The 22,288-nt window shown below is 45.4% G+C and overlaps 2 protein-coding genes across 3 annotated transcripts in view; one reads left to right on the top strand and one right to left on the bottom strand.

Moving 5' to 3' along the window:
- LOC135219812 (uncharacterized) overlaps positions 1 to 22,288 on the bottom strand; it is a 270,228-nt gene that overhangs the window by 23,827 nt on the left and 224,113 nt on the right. The window lies entirely within an intron of this gene.
- Positions 17,243 to 20,329, top strand: LOC135219811 (uncharacterized). Its single transcript, XM_064256895.1, has 3 exons — positions 17,243 to 17,810; positions 18,302 to 18,430; positions 19,272 to 20,329. The coding sequence occupies exon 3, from the start codon at positions 19,356 to 19,358 to the stop codon at positions 20,106 to 20,108; it is 753 nt and encodes a 250-aa protein (XP_064112965.1). The 5' UTR covers positions 17,243 to 17,810; positions 18,302 to 18,430; positions 19,272 to 19,355; the 3' UTR covers positions 20,109 to 20,329.

Below are 22,288 nucleotides of genomic sequence, written 5' to 3'. Positions count from 1 at the left end.
TCCAAAATTGCATTTTTCCTAACTATACAAACTGAGGTCCTTTTACACATAGTCCCACCTCATGCCACCCTCACTCTGCAGTTTTGCTTGGGCCAAAAGCAAAAGTGAGTTTGTTTACCTCCCAGTCGCGCGCGCGCGCCTGTCGGACAAGCAGTTAACTACCGAACCCCTTGTTCGAAAGCTTACGACCTATCCAGCTGCTGCTAGTACCTTCCTATTGTAAAAGGACCTCAGGTTTGTATAGTTAGGAAAAATGCAATTTTGGACAAATTGTCATATTTTACAAAATGCTTATCACATAATGTATTATTAATTCAGTTTATACTCCTTTGTGTATTATGGATATCATGGGTGTGTTATCATTCCAGATCCTGATAATTGTGTTGAATTACCTGAATGTGGAGGAGACAGTGGGAGATGCGTGAAAGATGATGACTGGGGAACTTGCTATGGCTTAGCTGAACCAGCAGGTTCCCTTGGAAACAATTGCACTTGTTGGAGGGGTGAGTCACATAAAGAACAGAAGAAGAACTGGATATATTTTTTTGCTCAATTGTTTATAAGGCATAGTCATATATTTCTAGGATAACTAAAAGTGTTAATGTAATTTGTTATGTAATATTGGAAGCACATGGAAAAGGAGATCTTTATAGTATAGATAATATGTCTAGGTTTAAACTTCTGGAACACTACTATGCAGTAGCAGTAGTTGCCTATATTTTCTGAAAGTTCCTAGCTTCTTTTATGGTATGTAACTTGTTCTCATTTGATATTTTTATTTGGTTAACTTTATTGTCATTTTTTAAACTTAAATAAAAATAATAAGGTCAACACAGAGACCCCTCACGTTGCACCCTAACAAAATTTTTGTATGTCTGGATTATATGTAAAGTGATAATTCCTTCAGGGATGAGGGCTGAAGTGTACAGGTATGAATAACATGAAGTGATGATTAACTTTACGTAAAGAACTTTTTATCTTCCCTCAAACTCTCAGATTGTAGCCCTAATGCCCAGTGTACTGCTAATCAAGGATATTGCTACAATAGTGTGAGTAGCTACACGTGCACAGGTACCATCTACGAACAAGGATGCGGGGAGGCTGCATGTCACTTGTATTAATGGTACGTCACTTAACATAACCTGGGTTCTGTTATCATTGCACTTGGAACACCATTTCCTCCCTTTTTTAGCATCTTCTCATTATTTTACAAAAGCTCTGGAATCTGGAAATCGTTGTTCCACCATGCATTGTCTTGGCATTTCAGAGAGTACTGTTACACTCATGTTAAATCAAATGAAAATTTCTTGGAAGATGCCTTGTAGACTTAGGTTATTTTGTTGTTGATACATATATAATAATGAAAGGTGAGGGGGCCTTGCCTTAATAAAAATGCCTTGATTTGTTTTTCCCGGCTACGTAATACAAACCCTCGGTTCCTTTAAACAAGAGGAAGGTAAACTAGCGGCAGCTTGGGTGGGGACGGTCGTAAGCTTAGGAACAAGGGCGGGGAGAACGGTTAGTTAACTGCTTGTCCGATCGTAAGCGAGCGGCCCCGCACGCGCTCCCGAGAGGTGAAAGAATCTCTTTTGCTTTAATCGGCCTGCGTGGTAGTGAAGGACGTGTTCGTTCATCGCTCTCTGCCCCGCTTCATCGTCGTATGCTTTGTTTATATTTTGTTTTCTACTAATGGTTTGTTTGACTTGAAAAATGGAAACTGTAAGTACCACTGTTTTCATTTTCAAGAACTTAATTATGAGCCAAACATGGGAGCTAATCGCCGTAGATGCGGCGGATTTCCGCTCTTTTCATGAAATTGATACCTTGAATTATGTCTCGGTGCCAAGGGCGGGCGCGCACTCGCGCGAGTTATGTATTTTGGGCGAAATGTGGTAATGAAAGATGTAAGTATTCTTTCATTATATTTTGCCCTGTGCGTTCGTTGCCGAGAGCGTGATTGCGCTCGGCACGAGCCTCTTCTTTTTATGGATAGAATGCATGAAAGTGGGATTCGCAATGCAGTATTCTTTTCACTTTCATTTATTAATTGCATCAAATTTAATTTTGGATCAATTTCCGCTCTTACCCGGGAATTGACCTTACGATTTATTTTCTGTGAAAGTGAAAGAAATCGCAAGTGCAGTATTCTGTTTCATTTTCATATATTTTTTATGATAGCATCATATTATTATCCGGATCAAGTTTCCGCTCTTACCCGGGAATTGATCTTTCCCCCTTTAAGTTCTAATGCCCCCTTTAATTCTATGAATGATACGCAAGGCAAGTAGTATTGTTTCATTTTTCATATTACTTTTCACTGCTGTGCGGGGGTAGAGGAATCGAAGGTCTGCCAGGAAGTCGTCGGAAAGCTCTCCCGCGACTCCCTTGGTATCCGATTCTTCGTCTTCTTTCCTGCCCCCCCGCTCAGCTTCCTCGTTGTATTTTGTATTTGTGGTCTTCCTTGCGTTCTGGGTGGGGCATGTCTCCCCCCGTGCGTGAGGGAACCCTCTTACTAATCTGTCTGTGCTACCGCAGGTGCTACATCCGTGGGAGACGACCTTGGACAGGATATGGACCACTGCGGCTGCAGGGCGTGCCTAGCATACACGATCTGCTGCAGCGTCTAGCGAGGTCTGGGGCGGTGACCTTGGAACGGTCTACACTACAACCTCCATGGCCGCTTATGCTGCTTCCCCCCAACCCCCCGCCTTGGTCTACACTCCCCATGCTGTGTCGGTGACGCCGTCTGCCGCTACCAGGGCCCGTCGCTGCCGTACCGAGGGGCGGTATGCCGCCGCGCCTGTGTTTTCTTGTTGCCTGCCCCAGACTACCGCTGTTTTCCAGCAGCTCGCCCCTGGACCGGCCCCCAGTACCCAGGTTCCCGCTGGCTGCCGATGACTACGAGGCGATGGCTGGGCCTGCCGTACCTGCCGCTGATGTTGTTGCTGGCCCAGCCGGCTCGCTGCCGCTCCTGTGAGGCGTGCCGTGCTGAGCTCCTGCTGTTGCTGGTCCTGCTGTTGATGTTCCTGCCGCTCCTGCCGTGCCTGCCCCTGCCCACGTCGTGTAGCGTCATGGAAGTGCTGCCCCGGACTCAGGTCTTTCCGGACAGGTTCAGTCAGGGCCGTGTTGCTTCGGCAATTGGCCCGGCTCCCCTCGTGGATGGAAGACCTGACGTCCGTCCTTGAGAGAGCTGACGAAGAAGAGGAAGGTGTCGTCTCGTCTCTTCATCGTCTTCTTCGTCGTCTGCTGCCGCCTCTCCCCCTTCGACTTCTAAGGCTTCCAAGCCGAAGAAGAGAAGGCTGCCTCCCCCCCCCCCCCCCCCCCCCCCCCCTAAGAAGGCTCCTTCGGGACCTTCGAAGGGCCCGTCTCACTCCGGTGTGACGGGGGGTTTCTTCTGCTGGTCCTCCTGCTCCTTCGGCGAGCGGGGCCCGTCTTCCCCTTAACCAAGTAAGGAAGAGGTAGACGGGGACCAGAGGAGTATCGGTTAGCACTGGTACTTCCTCGCCTAGTGCTACGCCAGGTTCCGGCTCGGTCTCTCATTCGCGGGAGATCCCGAGTGTCGACGTCTCCCGGCGAGGACCGTGCAGCCAAAGTTTCGGCGCCAGAGTTCGCTCGGTGCCAAGACCGCGGCACGGAGCAGAAGGCTGGTGAGAGCCGCTCAGGTGACTCTCGCCAGGCCAGCGGCCGCTCTCGCAGCAACCAGCTGGTAACCCAGGTTTCCCCACCCCCCTAAGAAGACTCCTTCGGGAACTTCTAAGGGCTTGTTCCACGCCGTGGGACGGGTTGGGGTTCTTCTGCCGGTCCTCCTGCTCTTTCGGGAAACAGGGTCCGTCTCCTCTTCCACAAGGAAGAAGAAGACGGGGACCAGAGGCGTACCGACTACCACCGGTACTCCTCCGCCTGGTCTTTGCGGCGCTGCCGCTACGCCAGGTTCCGGCTCGGTCTCTCGTTCGCGAGAAGTTCCGAGTATACGATCTCCCGTGGTGAGAGCGTATAGCCAAAATTTTGGCGCCAGAGTTCGCTCGGCGCCAGGACCGCAGCACGGAGCAGAAGCTGGTGAGAGGCCGCTCATGTGACTCTCGCCAGGCCAGCGGCCGCTCTTGCAGTGACCAACTGGTAACCCTGGTAGATGTGACGGTCTCTGACCAGCCACGGGCTGAGGCTGGGAATAGGTCCCCCCGACCATCGGTACCAGCCTTGGCTGGTACCAGCGGTTTGACGCGCCTTGAGGACGCTCACCGGTCTCACGCGAAAACGAGCTCTGCAAGTCACCTGACCGCCGCTCCCACAGGGACCGCGCGGATAGGGCGACCAGCAGCAGCTCGTCTGACGCTGGGACCGGGGTCGACGTGCTCAGTCGAGCCGCTCGCCACAGTTGTGAGCGGCACGGCCAGGCCTGCAGATCGATCCCCACAGCGTGAGGTGATCGGCTGCTGCAGCCCCCCCACGTACGCTGGTCCTGCCAGCGAGCGGGGGGGGGGGGGGGGGGGGGGGGGGGGGGGGGGGGGTGGGGGGGGGTGAGCGTCAGGTCTGTCTCTCCACTACCTTAAACTTCCTCGGGGTACGCCAGGAAGAGCGAGGTAGCTAGGAGTGATCGTGAGAGGTGCGCCGCTCACGATCCCGTCACGACGCCGCACGTGCCACGTATGGTCTTAGGACCAGCCAGGACGTACGCGCAAGTGATTGTAGGCGACCGTCAGGGGGGGGGAGGGCCGGGGTAGCGTCAGGTCTGTCTCTCCGATACCTTCAACTTCCTCGGCATACGCCAGGAAGAGCGAGGTATATAGGACTGATCGTGAGAGATGCGCCGCTCACGATCCCGTCACGACGCCGTACGTGCCAGGTATGGTCTTAGGACCAGCCAGGACGTACGCGCAAGTGATTGGAGGCAACCGTCAGGGATCTGTTGCTGGTTCTTCTTCTGAAGGAGGAGGGTCTTGGGAGCTGCTCTTGTTGGAGGGACTGGACGGTCCTACTCCTCAAGACGCTGTAAACTCCGAGATTCAGAGTAACTTGCCCAGTTATTGCAGTGATTCGTCAGCACAACGACCTGGGGAGAGAGGATCGCCGCTCCACGGCTCAAGTCGTTCTCGAGCCCGAGTAGGGAACCAGACTGACGGTGGGCTTGCCGCGATAAAAAGCTTCTCGAACTCGGTTCTGAACCAGGGAGCCTCTCGTCTCCGGACGAGAAGGCTCGCTCAGGTTCTAGCCGGTCGGGCAAGCTACTTCCCCTCCTCTGCCGCGACAGCGGCGTTTTTTTGGAGTATTGCAGCTTTTCTTCCTGAGAGGTTTCGATCTCGACGAGGACTGGAATGAGTCAGAGGACGGTTTTGGCTCTCCTGTCAGGTGTCGATCAGCCCCACCCAGACGAAGTTCACAGTGGTGGCAGATGCTTACTACAGCACGAAAAGTTTCGTGACCCATCCTCAGGGAGGGGGGTGAGAGGCCATCGCCGCAAGGTGATGGCTGCTCCTACTCTCGTCTCCAAATGCTAGTGCCGCTGGAAGGGTGAGCAATATCCTTTTTCTTCCCCATTTCCTCTCTCCTTACGGCTACGAGGGAAAGGGGTAGGATCCTACAGACTTATCTGTAGGATCCCACGATTGGGGACTGCGCTACCTGGGGGACCTTCGGGTCCTACCTGACGTAACCCCGGTCATGGAGAAGGGACCCTGCACCATCTCCGATTTCTTTGGGAATCGACGAGGACAAACCAACCGATATTCGTTTAACGAATCCGGTGGGGGTTTCGCTGGGCGCTTACAATTCTGCAGGAATTTCCAGCACACAGGCGAGGGACCACTGTCCAAGGGAATTAGACGAGTATTCCCGATAATTGTTACCACGATAATCGGGGATCTCGCCGAATGCTCGAATTCCTGGAGTTCTTAGCGTTGGAAGAAGACTGTCGCCGAAGGAAGATATCTCACAGTGGCGGCCAGCCCTGGATTAGAGAGAACGGACGGGAATATCCAGTTTGGCTTGAATTTTCGTCTCGTTATTCTGTGCACCATCGAAGCTTTGCCTTCGGGGAAGACTTCTCCTTCTCTCTCTTTCTTAGAGATCGAAGCGGTCGATCTCCAATCTTATTTTTGTTTTCTTGAAGGGAAAGAATTTAGGATGGAGATCGTTGTTCAGAATCCTACAAATATACTACGTATATTAACCTCGCGACATGATTCTGCTAGGCAGTTGAATGGTCCGAAGGGTAGGCGCATATCCTGGTTACTCTACGGATTGCGACGTAGACGAGAAGTATTCTAATTGAACTGCAACTCGGGGTTGCCTGCAATCTCCCTGGAGTTTCCAGTTTCAATTTTATATACTTATGGTTTTGTCACAACAACACCATTTAGCATTTTATATTACCGAAATTCGTTTTCGCATAAATATAATTGCTCAAGCATATCTTTTTTATGCTCGATGGTTCTAGCCGAACGCATTCCTTCGTGAAAAGGATTACTTGGCAACTCAGGATGACGAGTCAGCGACAGCTACTGCGTATTGAATTGCCCGAGGCATTTCAGAACCAGCTGCCGCTTCGAGATGCACGGTTGGTTATGTCTTTCTCACCTGCTTTGATTGAATACCAACCGTATCTCTGCCCAACAATCACGGACTTAAGTCTCTGATTAACGGGATTCTCGCATACATGAATGACCATCTACTGCTGTGACACTAGTATTCATCGTCTTCGGTATTGCGAGAATTTAAAACAGAGATATCTCTTGGACTCTTTCATCTTTCTGTTTACCGCACGGTAACAGAATTCTGTAATAGTCTCTTGCTGCATCGTATCGCGATAATGCGAATGATTTTTGCGGAATCTGAGTTTGTCCTCAAAATATCTCGTATTCGGAGGTGTGCAATTGTTCATGTTCACCCCGGATTAGCAGATGTATGAAAGACATCGCCTACTCCCACACCTGCCAGCTCTACTTCCAAACGTTCAGCCCATGAGAAGCAGTTCTTCAGGCGGCTCTCCCTGTGTTTTCATTACTGAAGAACGCCCCGCTTTCATTGCACACCGAACAGCAATGAAATGGCGGGTTAGCGTTTTCAGTCATTTGTAAGCACAGGTTCAGAATCTTGAGATTCCTTCTCTCGATTCAGCTGGAAGACGTAGGTTTGCATTCATTGCCTACCTTCGTCTTCAACGTCACATAGTGTTCTTTCTCCTTAAGCTGAGATTCAACGTCTATGAGATTATCTTGCCATCAGGGACCTCGGTCTTTTGAAGGCAATTGACTTTCGCCTTTTGAGCTTATGCATTGAGAGAATCATCACTGCGCCGCCGGCATCGGTGACTAACAAATATATTATTTGTTTGGTCTCTCAGCATAACTCTTTAAAGGGCGAAAGTCACGTGACTTACCCGGATGCTTGGACAACTTGCCTCACTACCGATTCCGAACCAGTCAGTCGGCAGCTGTCAGAGCGCCCGAGTCAGTTACGAACTATGCTGTGGACTTAGTTCGGTTGTTCCTGAGCAATCATTACTTCGTCTTAATAGCTTGTCAGTATGAGTACTGTACATAACCAAAGTCGAGAAGAGGGATAGGTCATACGACTATTCCCTTCTTTTCGTCTTAGGTAACTGCATGACTTTTCTTGCGAAGTTCAACGCACAAGGGGATGGGGATTTGGGACGCTTCGATTTCGTTACCGATCTTCGTAGCGAAGACTCAGAACCCTTCGATAACTGACGATTGGTTCGAGTCCTTCACAATACCTCCCTAATGGACTTCACCGCCTCCGATACGAAGGCTATGCTGCTTTGTCCTGTGAAGGCGCGACGGAGCTGTCTGAAGAAAAACTCGACACCCAGGATGAGTGTGGACGCCTCTTCATCATTCTCTCGCGTTCCGCAAGAACTTCTCCGTGGCGCAGGTAGTGAAGGCAGGGGCCTGGTCCAACCGGACCGCATGCACCTCCTTCTACCTTCGGGATATTGCCCACAGGTCCTTGGATCTTTTTCCTTGGGAACCGTGGTGGTTGCTCAACACGTTGTGTAGTTAACCCAGACCCTCACAGGCTGAACAGCATCGAGTCTTGGTGTGACCGTAAGAATGGATGAGTGAATGAGAGTGACTGGCTCCTCTTCCCATCTTTTTCTCCCCTCTACCTCTGGGTAGAGGGACACGGTCGTCACCCTGCTGGGTAAGGACGAGATGCAGGTGAGCTACTCAATAGAGCACCATCCTATCCCTTTCAGTAGGGATAGGAGTAATATCCACCACTTCCTCCAACAAGGGGGAGGAAGTGGATGCCAACTTGAGACAAACCCATCATTTTATGATTGTCTCTTGCAAACAGGAACAAGTTTCTTGCTTGCTGGTACGAAGAGATACGCTTGCCTCTCTCTTAGTACTTGGCCAGAGGTCTGGACCATTGATCCTGCGGTGCACACCCCGATCAATCGGACAGAGGTTTGGATCCCTCCCTTGCTCTTACGACCAGGGAGGCACTCCAGGGTTGGACGAACACCAGTCTGTTCACCAAAAAGACTCAGATTCCTCCCACCAAGAAATGAGTCTTCCTATTGTTAAAGGACCGATGGTTTGTATTACGTATCGGAACAAATGACAATTTGTCGAAAATTGCATTTTTCCTAACTATACAAACCTGAGGTCCTTTACATATAGTCTCACCTCATGCCACCCCTCACTCTGCAACTTTTTGCATGGGCCTAAAGCAAAAGTGATTCTTCACCTCTCGGGCGCGCGGGCACGCGCACGATCGGACAAGCAGTTAACTAGCGTTCTCCCCTTGTTCGAAGCTTACGACCGTCCCAGCTGCCGCTAGTTACCTTCCTATTGTTAAAGGACCTCAGGTTTGTATAGTTAGGAAAAATGCAATTTTCGACAAATTGTCATTTTTATGAATAGAACTTACCTGGCAGTTAGTATATAGATATAGCTATAGTCTCCATCGGTCCGGCAGATTTTCAAAACTCGCGGCATAACCGCCGAGTGGTAGGTGTTTGGTTAGGTGGTTAACAACCCTTACAGGGTGGTACTTGGAACTTCGTTCCCATTTTCTATTCCTCAGATCATCTCTGCCGGTTGGACTGTCAACATCGTTGCTAGTCCGCCGTCGGGTTTTTCGCTCGCTTCCGTGTGTCGCTGTATTTCTATGAATTGGTGACGTATTCTGTGGATGGCAATCGCTTTTTGGCTTGTGTTTATGATTATTCTTTTGATTGTTCTTTGAGTTGCGATGTCTCAGAAACAGTTTCGAGTGTGTGTGAATGAGGAGTGTAAAGTGAGATTGCCGAAGGCTTCGGTGGATCCTCACACTGTTTGTTTGGGGTGTAGGGGATTTGAATGTGCATTGGATAAAAGATGTAAAGAATGCGAGGTTTTGGATGAAAAACAATGGTTAGATATGAAACGCTACGTGCGTAGATTGGAGTTAGATAAAGTCAGGAGGGCTTCTAAATCTAAATCTAGGTCTGGAAGTGATGTTAGCGTAGACCTTTCTGTTCCCTCAACCCCTGTAGTAGTTGAAAACCTGTTCCTGAGGTAGTAGAACCGGTTATGTAGCCTTTCTCCTGTAACAGAACCTGGAGCTGCTTTGGATAACCCTCAGTTTGTGAAGATGGCGGCTGAGATGCAAGTCCTCAAGGATCAACTTGCAGCCTTTGTTTAAACAAGGTTAAGAGTGAAGGTGAAATTAGTGATAGTGCTTGTGAAAAGTGCAGTGGAGGTGGCGACTGATCGATCCTGTCATGCCCCTAGGTCTAGACCTCTACCAAGCTCCCAGGACCAGGGGCGAGAATGTACGTCGATGACCGTAAGGGGGTGAGAGGAACTGATCCTCGGTCAGCCGTCGCCTCAAGCAGTCCTGTTGCGTTTTCCCAGGCTGCTTATGACCGCCACAGAAAAGGCATGTCGGAAGTGGTAGCGTCTTCGCCGAGCCCCTCACCTCGACGCAGATGGCAGTATGAGGAGTCGAGACCGCTCAAGAGGAGTTGGAAGCAGCGTCCTGATCAGACTCGTTATCGCTCGCCATCGAGTAGATGGAGTAGCCCGGAACCGTTTCCTTCTGATGACGGACTTGGAACGCCTCTCCTAAAAAGTGAAAAAGGCGAGATCTAGAGAGATGATTCTCCGCAGGATTGCATGGAGGCAAGAGAGATCTCCTTTTCCTTAGGATTATGAGGAACGCTCTAGAGAACCGTCTCCGTCTTCCAGTATTTCTCGACACCTGTCCCCTTCGGAACCGCAGGACCCAGCAACGGTAGCGAGATCTTTCAGGACTGTCATGCAGGAGCAGCTGACTTCGCTAGTGGAAGCCTTTAGCCGTCCTCCTCCCCAGTTGGCTAGACGTTAAGGACGACAAGCTACCGGTGAAGAGATCAAGGGAGGAAACTCCGGTAGAGTTTTGGCTACAGCTCGTAAGAAGGAAGAGGAGGGGTTCCGCAACTCGTCAGGATGTTGATCAGCACCGTTCGCGCGATGTAAGAAAGTTACGGCTCTCTCCTCTCGCTAAACCTTCCGTCTCCCGGCACTGTGAGGGACCTGGCTCCGTTCAAGCTATCTCTCCCGAGTCGCGACGCCAGGTTAGACCTAGTTCTCGTCGCCTCTCTTCTCTTCCTCTTAGAAACGCAGAGATACGGACTTGGTTGCTCGGCACGACGACACCTTCAGGTCTCCTCTCAGGGAGAACGTCAGTTCGCGTTCCCGACAGTCGTTCGCTCAACGAGACGACTTCAAAGTGGGGACGCAGGACGTATGCAGCGCTCGTGGACAGGACGCATTCAGCGCTCGCACACAGGACACATCCAGTGCGGCATATCCAGGACGCATCCAGTCCTAGGCGGCAGGACGCACCCAGCTATCGACGTCAGGACGCATCCAGCCCGCGGCGTCAGGACGCTTATATCTCTCGGCGAAAGCAAACTCACAGTGCTCTTCGGCAGGACGCATCCTGCTCTCGACGGAAGGACGCATCCACCTCCCGACATCGAGACATGTCTAGCGCTCGATATAAGGACGCAGCTAGTTGATCGGCCTCAGGATTTTACCTACCTCTCGGCGCCAGGACACTTTGGACTTCTACACGTAAGGACGCTTCCAGTTCACGACGACAGGCATACTTCCGACGATCGGAAATTTTCTCTGGACGCAGTTGTTCATCGGGAAGAGTTTGATGAAGGTACACTGCAATTTGGATAAACTAGAGCTTCCGAACTAGTTCCTTCTACCCACAGGGATAAAGAGATGGAAGGAAGTCTAGAAAGTTAGAAGCATATCGGAAGATGAGGATAAACCTTCTAATGCGGCCTGCAGATTATAAAGTGCTTTCTCGCTCCCTACTTGAATTGTATGGAGAGGAGTTTTAAAACTAGCGGCTCCCATGTTTCTCCTCAGTCGCAGTTTCTTTGTGAGAAAAAAGTCACAGAAACCAGTCGTCCTTCATCAAGGATGAAGTTGTCGATTTCAGGCTAAGGAAGTCGATGCTAGAATCGGAGACTGGCTAAAAGAAAAAAAAGACAAGCAGTGAAGACTACCTTTTCTTTTCCTCCGACGAAGCTGGCGTCTAAGGCGGGAAATGTGGTACGAGACTGGAGAAGCTCTTGACCTGGAGTACCTGCCTCCTCCAGGGGACTTCTCCGGATTGTTGACTCTTCCAGGAGACATGCTCTCAATTCGGCTAAAGTGATGTGGTCCCTGACGCGAGGTAGACCACCTCATTAAAGGTAATTATTTCGTTCTTTTCGAGGTATTTCAAGCTTTTTGGACTGGATCCCTTTGGGCTATTAGCACAAGGAAAAGCAGGAACCCAACCCAACTAGGCCACAGGAAATGGAGGAGGAATTTGACCTAGTATATGGCCTGTATGGACAAAGCGTTGAAGGATGGAGCGAACGAGATGGCTTCCCTGTTTACAGCGGGGATTTTGAAGAAGATGGGCGCTTGTTGTGGCTCCTTCGCGGACCAAAGGAGTTACGATCGCTCAGAAGGAACACCTTTTTCCTCAATCTCTGGTCAGGGATATTACCCATTCGCTAACGCAGAAAGCCCACCCTCAAGGACCATTTCTGACTGCGCGTCCGTAAGGAACGGGCCTACCGGGGACTCAGGCTTTGGCAAAGAAGGAGGAAAAGAAGGTCTTACAGCCCTTTCGAGGTAGGGCTCCGACCAGGGACAGACTTCAGAGGTAGAAGACAAGAGACAGGGCGCAAGAACAAGAAGCAGGAGATCGTTTAGATCCTGTGCTTGAAAGTGAGTCACAGGTCCTCCAGACAGCAGTAGGAGCAAGGCTGTCATACTTTTTGGCAGGCCTGGAAGAAAAGGGGGGCGGATCCCTTTCTTGAAAAAGCCACCTCTTTCGAGAACACCAGCCTTAGCGGCTCAATACTCGGACGCCACGAAACAAGCGGCTCTCCTAGATCTAGTAGACCAGATGCTGGGAAAGGGAGCCATAGAACCTGTTCTGGAACTAGAATCCCCAGGCTTTTACAATCGCCTGTTTCTAGTACCCAAGAATTCGGGGGATGGAGACCCGTTCTAGATGTCAGCGCACTGAACGTCTTTGTAGAGAAGACCAAATTTACTATGGAGACGACTCAGTCGGTGCTGGCAGCAATCCGTCCAGGGGACTGGATGGTGTCTCTGGACTTGCAAGACGCCTATTTCATATCCCCATCCACCCGAATTCAAGAAAATTTCTAAGATTCGTGATGATTTCAGGACAGGTGTTTTCCCAGTTCAGAGCCCCTATGTTTCGGCCTCCCAGCACAGCCCCTCGAAGTCTTCACAAGAGTAATGTCGAACGTGGTGCTGGCTGTTTTTCATCAAGAAGGGATAAGAGTATCACTATACCATGGACGACTGGCTGATAAGATCGCGATCGTAGAGCAAGTGTCTGGAGGACTTGCACAAGACGTTTCTCATGACCCAAGAACTGGGACTTTATCATAAACAAAGAGAAGTCCCAGATGGAACCGAGTCAGGGACTATTCTCTATTTGGCGGGGATAGTTTCTGGGACCTCAGCTCTTTTTCGGGCTTTTCCTTCTCAAGAGAGGCAGAACAAGTGCCTCGAAAAAGTGCAGCAATTCCTAGGGAGAGAGAAGTGCTTGGCGAGGGATTGGATGAGTTTGCTGGGCACCCTCTCCTCCCGAGCAGTTTGTCTCCCTGGGAAGGTTGCAAATCCTCAGACCGTTGGCAAACACTTCCTCTCAAGAGTCTGGGACAGGAAGAATCAGGAGGACTCATTTTCCTTTCCCATTCCAGCAAACGTCAAAAGACAGTTGAGTTGGTGGCTGGATCCCGCAAAATTGAGGGAAGGAATATCCCTATTCAAGAAGAACCCAGACCTCAGGTTGTTCTCAGACGCTTGCGGAGTCAGGTTGGGGAGCAACACTGGGGAGCAAGGAAGCATCGGGCTCTTGGGAGGAAGATGACAGCAGAAAGGATGGCACATCAACAAGAAAGAATTGATGGCCATTCTGTTAGGTTTAAAAGCCTTCAAAGAAGTGGTCTCGGGGAAGTAGTAGAGGTCAACTCGGACAACACCACAGCCCTGGCGTACATAAGAAAGCAAGGAGGAACTCATTCTCTGTCCCTATACGAAGCAGCAAGGGAACTCCTTCTATGGGCGAAGGAGAATGGAATAAATCTGTTTACGAGATTTGTACAGGGACAGTAAGGAAATGAATGGAGGGCAGACATGCTCAGCAGAAAGGGCAAGTTCTTCCAACAGAGTGGACCCTCGATCTTCAGGTTTGCCAGGAACTGTGGAAGTTTATGGGGGAGGCCATCGATAGATCTCTTCGCCTCCAACAAGAACAAGAGAATCCCCAACTACTGCTCCTTGGTTCTGGACAAGGAAGCAATAGCAGTGGACGCTTTCTTGATGGACTGGACAGGGATAGACACTTATGCGTTTCCTCCATTCAAGATCATCAATCTGGTCATCAAGAAATTCGCCCTTCTCGAGAACAGGAAGAATGACCCTGATAGCTCCATTCTGGCCAGCAAGAGAGTGGTTCACAGAGGTAGTGGAGATGCTAGTGGACTTTCCAAGAAGCCTTCCTCCAAGTCCAAAGCTTCTCAGACAGCCCCACTTAGAGAGGTATCATCAAAACCCCCTTGCTCTACAACTGACTGCATTCAGACTATCGAGGAGCTTGTCAGAGCAAGAGGCTTTTCTGCGCAAGCTGCAAGAGCAATCGCAAGAGTGAGGAGGGTATTTTCTCAGAGAGTCTACCAATCGAAGTGGGAGGTGTTTCAATCTTGGTGTAAACGAAACAAAGTGTCCTCAACCACTACCTCTGTGAGCCAGATTGCTGATTTTCTGCTGTTCCTCAGACAAGAATCTAAGCTGGCCGTATCCACTATAAAAGGATATAGAAGCATGCTTTCAGCAGTATTTAGGCATAGAGGCATGGAGTTATCTCAAAATACGGACTTGAAGGATCTCTTGAAGTCGTTTGAAACGACTAAGCACACGATAAGACCCCCGGCTTGGAATTTGGATGTGGTTTTGAAGTTTTTATGCGGCAGGAAGTTCGAACCCATCTCGCAACCGACCCTTAGAGATTTAACTAAGAAAACTATATTTCTGATGGCTCTCGCCACAGCAAAAAGGGTCAGCGAGATTCAAGCGATGGAGAAGCAGGTAGGCTTCAGTCAAGACGGAGCAGTTTGTTCTTTAAGGCTCGACTTCCTCGCTAAGAATGAGAACCCATCCAAACCCTGGCCGAGGACGTTTGAGGTCCCTAACCTCACAAACTTAGTGGGTCAAGAGGAGGAGAGACTCCTCTGCCCAGTTAGAGCTCTCAAGGCATATTTGTCACGAACAAAAAATTTAAGAGGATCATCCAGTGCATTATGGTGTTCCGTTAAGGATCCTCAAAGGCCCCTCTCGAAGAATGCATTGTCATTTTTCTTGAGGGAGACAATTAGAGAAGCTCATCTCTTATGTGAGGAGGAGAACTTTGGTCTCTTGAAAGTGAAGGCCCACAAAGTGAGGGCGATTTCAACGTCATTGGCATATCAGAAGAATATGTCAGTTAGACAAATTATGGACTCGACGTTTTGGAGGAGCAACTCTGTTTTCGCTTCTCATTACCTCAGAGAGGTAAGAGTAGATTACGAGAGGTGCTACTCTCTGGGCCCATACGTAGCTACGTCTTCGTTATTGGGCGAAGGAGTTACTACCTCCCCTCAACCTTAACTTTTAGTATGATATACCTTTTATTTGAGGTTTGTGTTTTTATGGTTGTCTGAGGAGTGGTCTGGTTGGGTCAGCACCCTCAGTCTAGCTAGATAGGTAGATATCTAGTCTGCAAGGTTAGGTGGTTGGGTTGAGTAGAGGTTGCAGATAATTGAAAGGGGAATAGGTAGTGCAGAAGTCTAGTCACGTTGTTGGTCTCGCCCGTTTTGACAGACTCGATTGAGTAGTTTCAGCATAAACAGGGTCCTCATCCTGGCTGGCGCTCCTAAGGGAAAGCGACTCAAGAGGCAGGAACCTTTGAAGTCAGCTACCTTAGCAGGTAAGGAATCAAGGTTATTACCTACAACTTTTAGTTGTTTCCCAACGATGTTGGCTGTCTTTCACCCACCTCCAAATGTGGGAATCAGCTATATATATATAACTGCCAGGTAAGTTCTATTCATAAAAATGAAGTATTTATGATAAAACAAAGATTTATGAATACTTACCTGGCAGTTATATATATATATTTTAAGGCCCACCCACCTCCCCTCAGGAGACAGGTTGGGCAAGAGATGATCTGAGGAATAGAAAATGGGAATGGTTCCAAGTACCACCCTGTAAGGGTTGTTAACCACCTAACCAAACACCTACCACTCGGCGGTTGCCGCGAGTTTTGAAAAATCTGCCGGACCGATGGAGACTATAGCTATATATATATATAACTGCCAGGTAAGTATTCATAAAACTTTGTTTTATCATAAATACTTCATTTTTCTACAGAGGTTAAGCTGGAATGTCACACAGTCTTCTTCATAAAGCCTATCATTCTTAAACCATATTGGACACAAATCTCAATGTATTCTATATACAAGTCGATTCTGCAGTGTATTCCGGAGGGAGTCATGTTAAGTGACCATATTTCACTCCTACAAGGTACTTGAAACGTTTAGCATTTACTTCTGTGTATGTGCATAGTGCTTAAACTACTGTTGACCTTTTCAGCTACTTCCCTCTGTGTTCTATTACCTGACTGCGAGAACTGTGGATCTTGCATGAAACCTGCAAACTGTAGTAGCTGTGTTGGTGCAATTGAATCAACTGACTGCCTTGGAGATGACTGTACCTGTTGCCATCCAACAGGTAAGCCTCTAAAGGAAGATCACTTAAATGCAAACCTCCAAAGGAAGGGTACAATCAATGAATGTCCTGTACATCATGACAAGGTTTTCTTTTATAGAGATGATCCTCAGTTGTGATACGTTTACTTGTCTATCTGGCCAGTATCATAGATGTTTAATGTAGGTACAACAATATTACTCTGATATAATTAGAGAACTTTATTGTAAAAGATATCTCTTACTTGTATCACAACTAGAATCTACATTGTGCACAGAACTTTATGGCTACAAAATATCTATGAATTTCAAGTGTAAAATGTTTGCCATTCTGTTTGTTAATATGTAAACACAATTGATGAATTCAACAATGCAAATAGTTACAAACTCTTAACAACAATGAAGAGAAACTGCAGTATCTGGATCAGAAACATATCTCTTAAAGCATAGAAAGAGACTCAAAATGGAAGACGTAAAAATACAGATACAAAACTTTAAACATCAATCCCTCGTCTTTCAATATTGTTTGTAAAATAATCATTATTATATATGTATATTTTCATTATTTTTCGCTATGCAGTTTTTTAGCTACTCTTTCATTGTTTAACATCACAGGCCTCCTTGAAGTACTCACTACAAAGTTTTTTTCTAGCATTTGATTTAAACACCAGATTTAAAAGACATCAGAATCCTCTGCTCAGTAATTGGGTAAACATCTCACTGTGCCAAATTAGAATGTGTGAAGTAGGAAAAGTTACCCAAACTGATGAGCACATTAAAATAAATGTAAAATTTCTTAAAGCTGTTTCAGGATGTTCCAAAACCTATATGTTCAGACAATAATGGTTACTGCTTCAGTACGAATAGCAGCCATGTATGCAATGGTATCACTTATGATGAAGGGTGTGATGGACCAAATTGTGTTTGTTGTTTCATGGGTAAGTGGCTTTGCTTTGCATCTGCAATAATTTCTTTCACTTCTTATTTGTCTCAAGCACCAGGAATCTTACAAAGAGCCATTTCCCTTTGGTTTTCGGTTTATAGTATGTACTTTACACAGTCTTCGTAAGGAGTAACTTTTTCTGATAAGATTCAGGTTTGGTTATTTTATCCACCACAGTTGCAAGGGAGCATTTATAGAGTAGCATAAGAATAAGCATAAGACCATGTTTTCTTTCTAAAAATATAAAAAATCTCATTCATACTTAAATATATTGTTAAGATTAACTGTGAATGACTTTCCTGAGACAAAACAAAATTGATAATATGCATGGATGTTCTTCACTGCATTCAGAAGATTTTGTCAAAATGCATGTCGCCTAATGTATTATTCATTCGGTTTATACTCCTCTGTGTATTATTGATATCACGTATGTTTTATCATTCCATATCCTGATAACTGTGTTGAATTACCTGAATGTGGAGGAGACAGTGGGAGATGTGTGAAAGATGATGACTGGGGAACTTGCTATGTTCTTAGCTGAACCAGCAGGTTGCCCTAGAAACAATTGCACTTGTTGCAGGGGTGAGTCGCATAAATAACAGTAGGAGAACTTGATATATTTTTTGCTCAATTGTTTATAAGGCATAGTTTCATATAGTATTTCTAGGATAATGAAAAGTTCTATGAAAACTTTTATGTAATATTGGAAGCACATGCAAAAGAATATTTATAGTATATAGTACATAATATAATTGTAGGTTTAAACTTCTGGAACAGTATTATGCAGTAGCGGTTGTTACCTATATTTTCTGAAAGTTCCATGCTGCTTATGTTTTTAACTTGCTTTCATATTTATATTGAGTTAACTTTATCGTCATATTATAAAAAAAAACAGTAAGGTATTCAATACACAGAACCTCTCATGTTACAACCGAACTAAATTTTTGTATGTCTGCATTATATGTAAAGTGATGATTCCTTCAAGGATGAGGGCTTAATTGTACAAATATGAATAACTTTAAATGAAGATTAACGTTACATAAAGAAATGTTTATCTTCCCTCAAACTCTCAGATTGTACCCCTAATGCCCAGTGCACTGCTAATCAAGGCTATTGTTACAATGGTACGAGTAGCTACATGTGCACAGGTACCATCTACGAACAAGGATGCGGGGAGGCTGCATGTCTCTGTTGTATTAATGGTAGGTCACTTCACTGATGCTTCATTTTCTTTGTAATTGAAATAGCAGTTTCTCATATGTTAAGAATTTCTTATCTATTTTTCAAACACTGGAACCATAAAATTTTGGTAAATCAGTTGTATAGTTTTTGTACTTGGTGTATCATTAACATGATAAACTTTATAATACTATAAGGATATATTTGTTTAAAAAATGTTGATGTGGGTTGGAGCGAGTTGTAACTTGTTGCGCATCTGGAATATCTTTTGTCTTACCCATATCTCAGTGTCGCATGGTTAGCGGGCGAAGTGCCATAAAATTTGCTAACCACTCTGGTACTGCCTATTGTGTTGAGTGGTGGTGGCAGGTGTTATTCTTGTGGATGTAGACCCAAGAATGAAGTCGGTGATATATAAGGCCGGCAGGTGATGGGATATTTGTGTTAGGCAATCTCCTACTGGGGTTCAAGGCCTGTGATAGTGAGGCCATTGAAGTGAGTGCAATACAGTGTATTATGGATGTTATATGATATTTCAATTGAATTTCCTTATTGGTAATTGGATTTCTATGTTAGTAATATATACAGTAATGTTTTAATGATATGAGTGCATTTAATTTGATGCCGAGTGCTTTAGTGGCTACAGTACCATAATTTACAGTGGTATTTATTTACATTGCTATGAACATAGTTATTGTTAGAAATATACATAATAATATGGATTGTTCATGTACATTACTAGAAGGGTTGTATTAAGGACAAATATTTTCTTTGATAATTAAATCGGGAAAATTAGGGAAAATTCACAATTTGTATAGCTGGTTGTACTGTATTATTTTTTATTATATGGAATATATATGTCAGGTTGAAACCTATCGTTGGCAATAAAAACTGTCACTACTTATGGTCCATCCTTGAACATCCCAGTACATTTCAACTTCATCCACCATGGGTGTGCAAGAGGAACTCGTCGCCCTGAAGAGGAAGAGGGCAATCAGCAAAAGGAAGGTAACTATGTGCAATGAAGGAATCAATCGAGGTGATGATTTATCATTGTTAACGAAGAACTATGAGGAAATGGTTGAAGCCTTTAAATGCCTAGAGTATCAAAATGATGAACTGATACAATTTATATGTGAAAACGAGGATAAGCTAGCCGATAGTAATTTAGAAGAAGAAGCCCAGCAATATATTCTAGATAGTGAAAGATTAAAATGTGAAGTAAGTGCAAAAATATTCAAAGGTGTCCAGGATGTAAAGGCAACAGATAAATCGAAGGTTAAAGTAAAGAAATTTGAACCACCAATGTTCGAAGGTAATTTAAGAAACTATCCAACTTTTAAGGAAGATTATGAGAATTTAGTTAAGAGTATATATGGCACTAATCCATATGCTCTCAAAATGTGTCTAGGTGGAGAAGCACTTCACGCAGTGAAGGGCTCAGAGGGTAATTATGATGAAATGATTCAACATTTGGATGATAAATTTGGGAATTCAAGAAAGATTGTAGACTTAGTGGTTGGTAAGCTTAGATCTCTAAAGAAAATTTATGATGATGATACCAAAGGATTTATTAAAATGGTCGATCAGGTTGAGCAATGTTGGCTTGATTTAAAAAAGGTAAATCTCTCTGATGAACTTAATAGTGCAAACGTTGTCAGCCATATAGAAAAGGTTTTACCTTTACTTCAAATGAGATAATGGGTAATTAAAGCAGATGAGGTATCAGTAACTAGCAATCTGTTTCCTGAGTTGTTGAAGTTCTCACAGAAGGAGAGAAAAATTTTGGAATATATGAATTCTAATGTTAGGAGTAGCAGTAGTGATAATGAGGCAACAGTCCATCATGTTGACAGCACAGTTGAGAATGAATCGGAATTGATAAAATTGGTGTAAAAAATGGGGGAAGAACAAAGTATAAAAAATAAGGAATTTGAATCTTGTATTGTTAACTTGACAGAAATGGTGAAAGGTATTAAACCTAAGGCAGATTGTAAGGGGATAGGATGCCTGTTATACAATTCAATTGGTCATGATATAACAGAATGCTATAAATTTAATGGTTGTGGTAGCAAAGAAAGATTTGAGATTATAAAGGGTAATGGAATATGTTTTAGGTGTCTAAGGACAACCTTGTAGCTGCAAGGTGGGTACATTGTGTGATGTCATCATTGAAGGTAAAGGGCCATGCAATCATAATCGTCATCCACTGTTGCATTCCGATAGAGTAGAAAATAGTATTCACAAAGCGATATCAGAAAAGGGATTTGCAGTGTTGTTAAATATCAGTATGGTGAATAGTAAGAACATGCTGTTAATGTACTGTGGGATCCAGGAGCGGATATTTCATTTATAACAAATAGGATGGCTAAGAAATTGGGTTTAAGTGGAAAGCATATAAATTTATCCATGATCAAAGTGGGCAATGCGGTTGAATATCACTCCAGCAACGAATATTGTGTACCACTAATTGATAAATGTGGTAAGGTTTGGAATGTGAATGCTGTTGGTATTAATGAAATAACAGCCAAATCAAGAAAGTAGACTTATCCAGGGTATCTGAACTTTTTGAGGGAATATCAAACTTAGAGCGGAATTGCCCACTGGGGAAAATTGATATGCTTATTGGTGCTAATTATTGTGAAATATTTGCCAAGGGTTGTTGAAACAAATAAGGGTCTCCAGTTGCTAGAAAATCAGTTTGGGCTCAGCATACGTGGTAGACATGATGAAATTACCAATGAAGTTAATACTAGTAATCATGTGTTAGTGAGAATTCATAAACTTTCAAGTTCAGTAAATTTGAATGAAATCAATATTGAGCCAACAGAAAATCTAAAGGATCAGTTAGATAATTTTTTGCCATAGAAGAAATGGGAACAAGGTGTAATCCACAATGTATCAAATGTATGTGCAGAGGTTGTCCTGGACCCAATTATGTAAGTTTGAAAGAAGAAAAGGAAAGGAAATTGACTGAGGAAGGATTAACGTATGACGAGAAACAGAAATGCTGGTTTGTAAGGTATCCTTGGATAAGAGATCCAAATCATTTGAAAAATAACATGAAGATAGCAAATGCCAGGTTAAGAACAACAGAGAATAGATTAAGGAAACTTTGGGAATGAGTATGCAATAAAATATCAGAAAGAGATTGAAAGATTATGGTTAGAAGGGGAGTAGCTAGGAAATTAACTAATAAGGAGATTCAAGAGTAGTACAACGGCCCAATTCACTATATTCATCATCATGAGGTGTTGAAGCCAGAATCTAGTTCAACCCCAGTGCGCATTGTCTTCAATTCTTCAGCATCTTATATGGGACAGAGGTTAAACGATTTTGGGCTAAGGGAGGGGCCTGATGATTTTGAACAGTTTGCTGGGAGTGTTGTGTAGATTTAGGCAAGATAATATAGCCATAGTGGTGACATAGCAAAGATGTACATACTGTAAAACTCAGCGCACTAGATGAACATTACACATAGATTTGTAATGGAGGGACTTGGATGATAGTAGGCCCCCACCTGATCAGTATGTTCTACCACAGTAACATTTGGAGATAGGCCCAGTGGTACTATAGCTATGGTTAGCTTTGAGACATACAGTAGAACAACTCGGTAAGGAATCCCCGGATGTGCAAGATATGATTTCTTAATAATACATATGTAGATGATATCTGTATTCTACTGATGCCATCGAGAACGCAATCAAATTAATACAGGATACTAGAAAGGTATTGTCTCAGGGAAGTTTCAGAATAAAGCACTGGATAGTCAGCAGGGCATTATGAAAACTGCAATATAAGAATAATAGAATCTGATAGTGAGAACATCTTAGGTTTAAAATGGAAATCCTGTAGATGACTATTTTTCCTTTGCTGTAAGA

The sequence above is a fragment of the Macrobrachium nipponense genome, chromosome 1, assembly GCF_015104395.2.
Source record: "Macrobrachium nipponense isolate FS-2020 chromosome 1, ASM1510439v2, whole genome shotgun sequence".
NCBI classification, from domain to species: Eukaryota; Metazoa; Arthropoda; class Malacostraca; order Decapoda; family Palaemonidae; genus Macrobrachium; species Macrobrachium nipponense.
The sequence above is the reverse complement of the archived record's forward strand: the minus strand, read 5'-3'. Positions and strand labels throughout refer to the sequence as shown.

Excerpts from the sequence above, each read along its gene's own strand:
- LOC135219811 (XM_064256895.1), top strand. The coding sequence starts at position 19,356 with ATGGGTGTGCAAGAGGAACTCGTCGCCCTGAAGAGGAAGAGGGCAATC.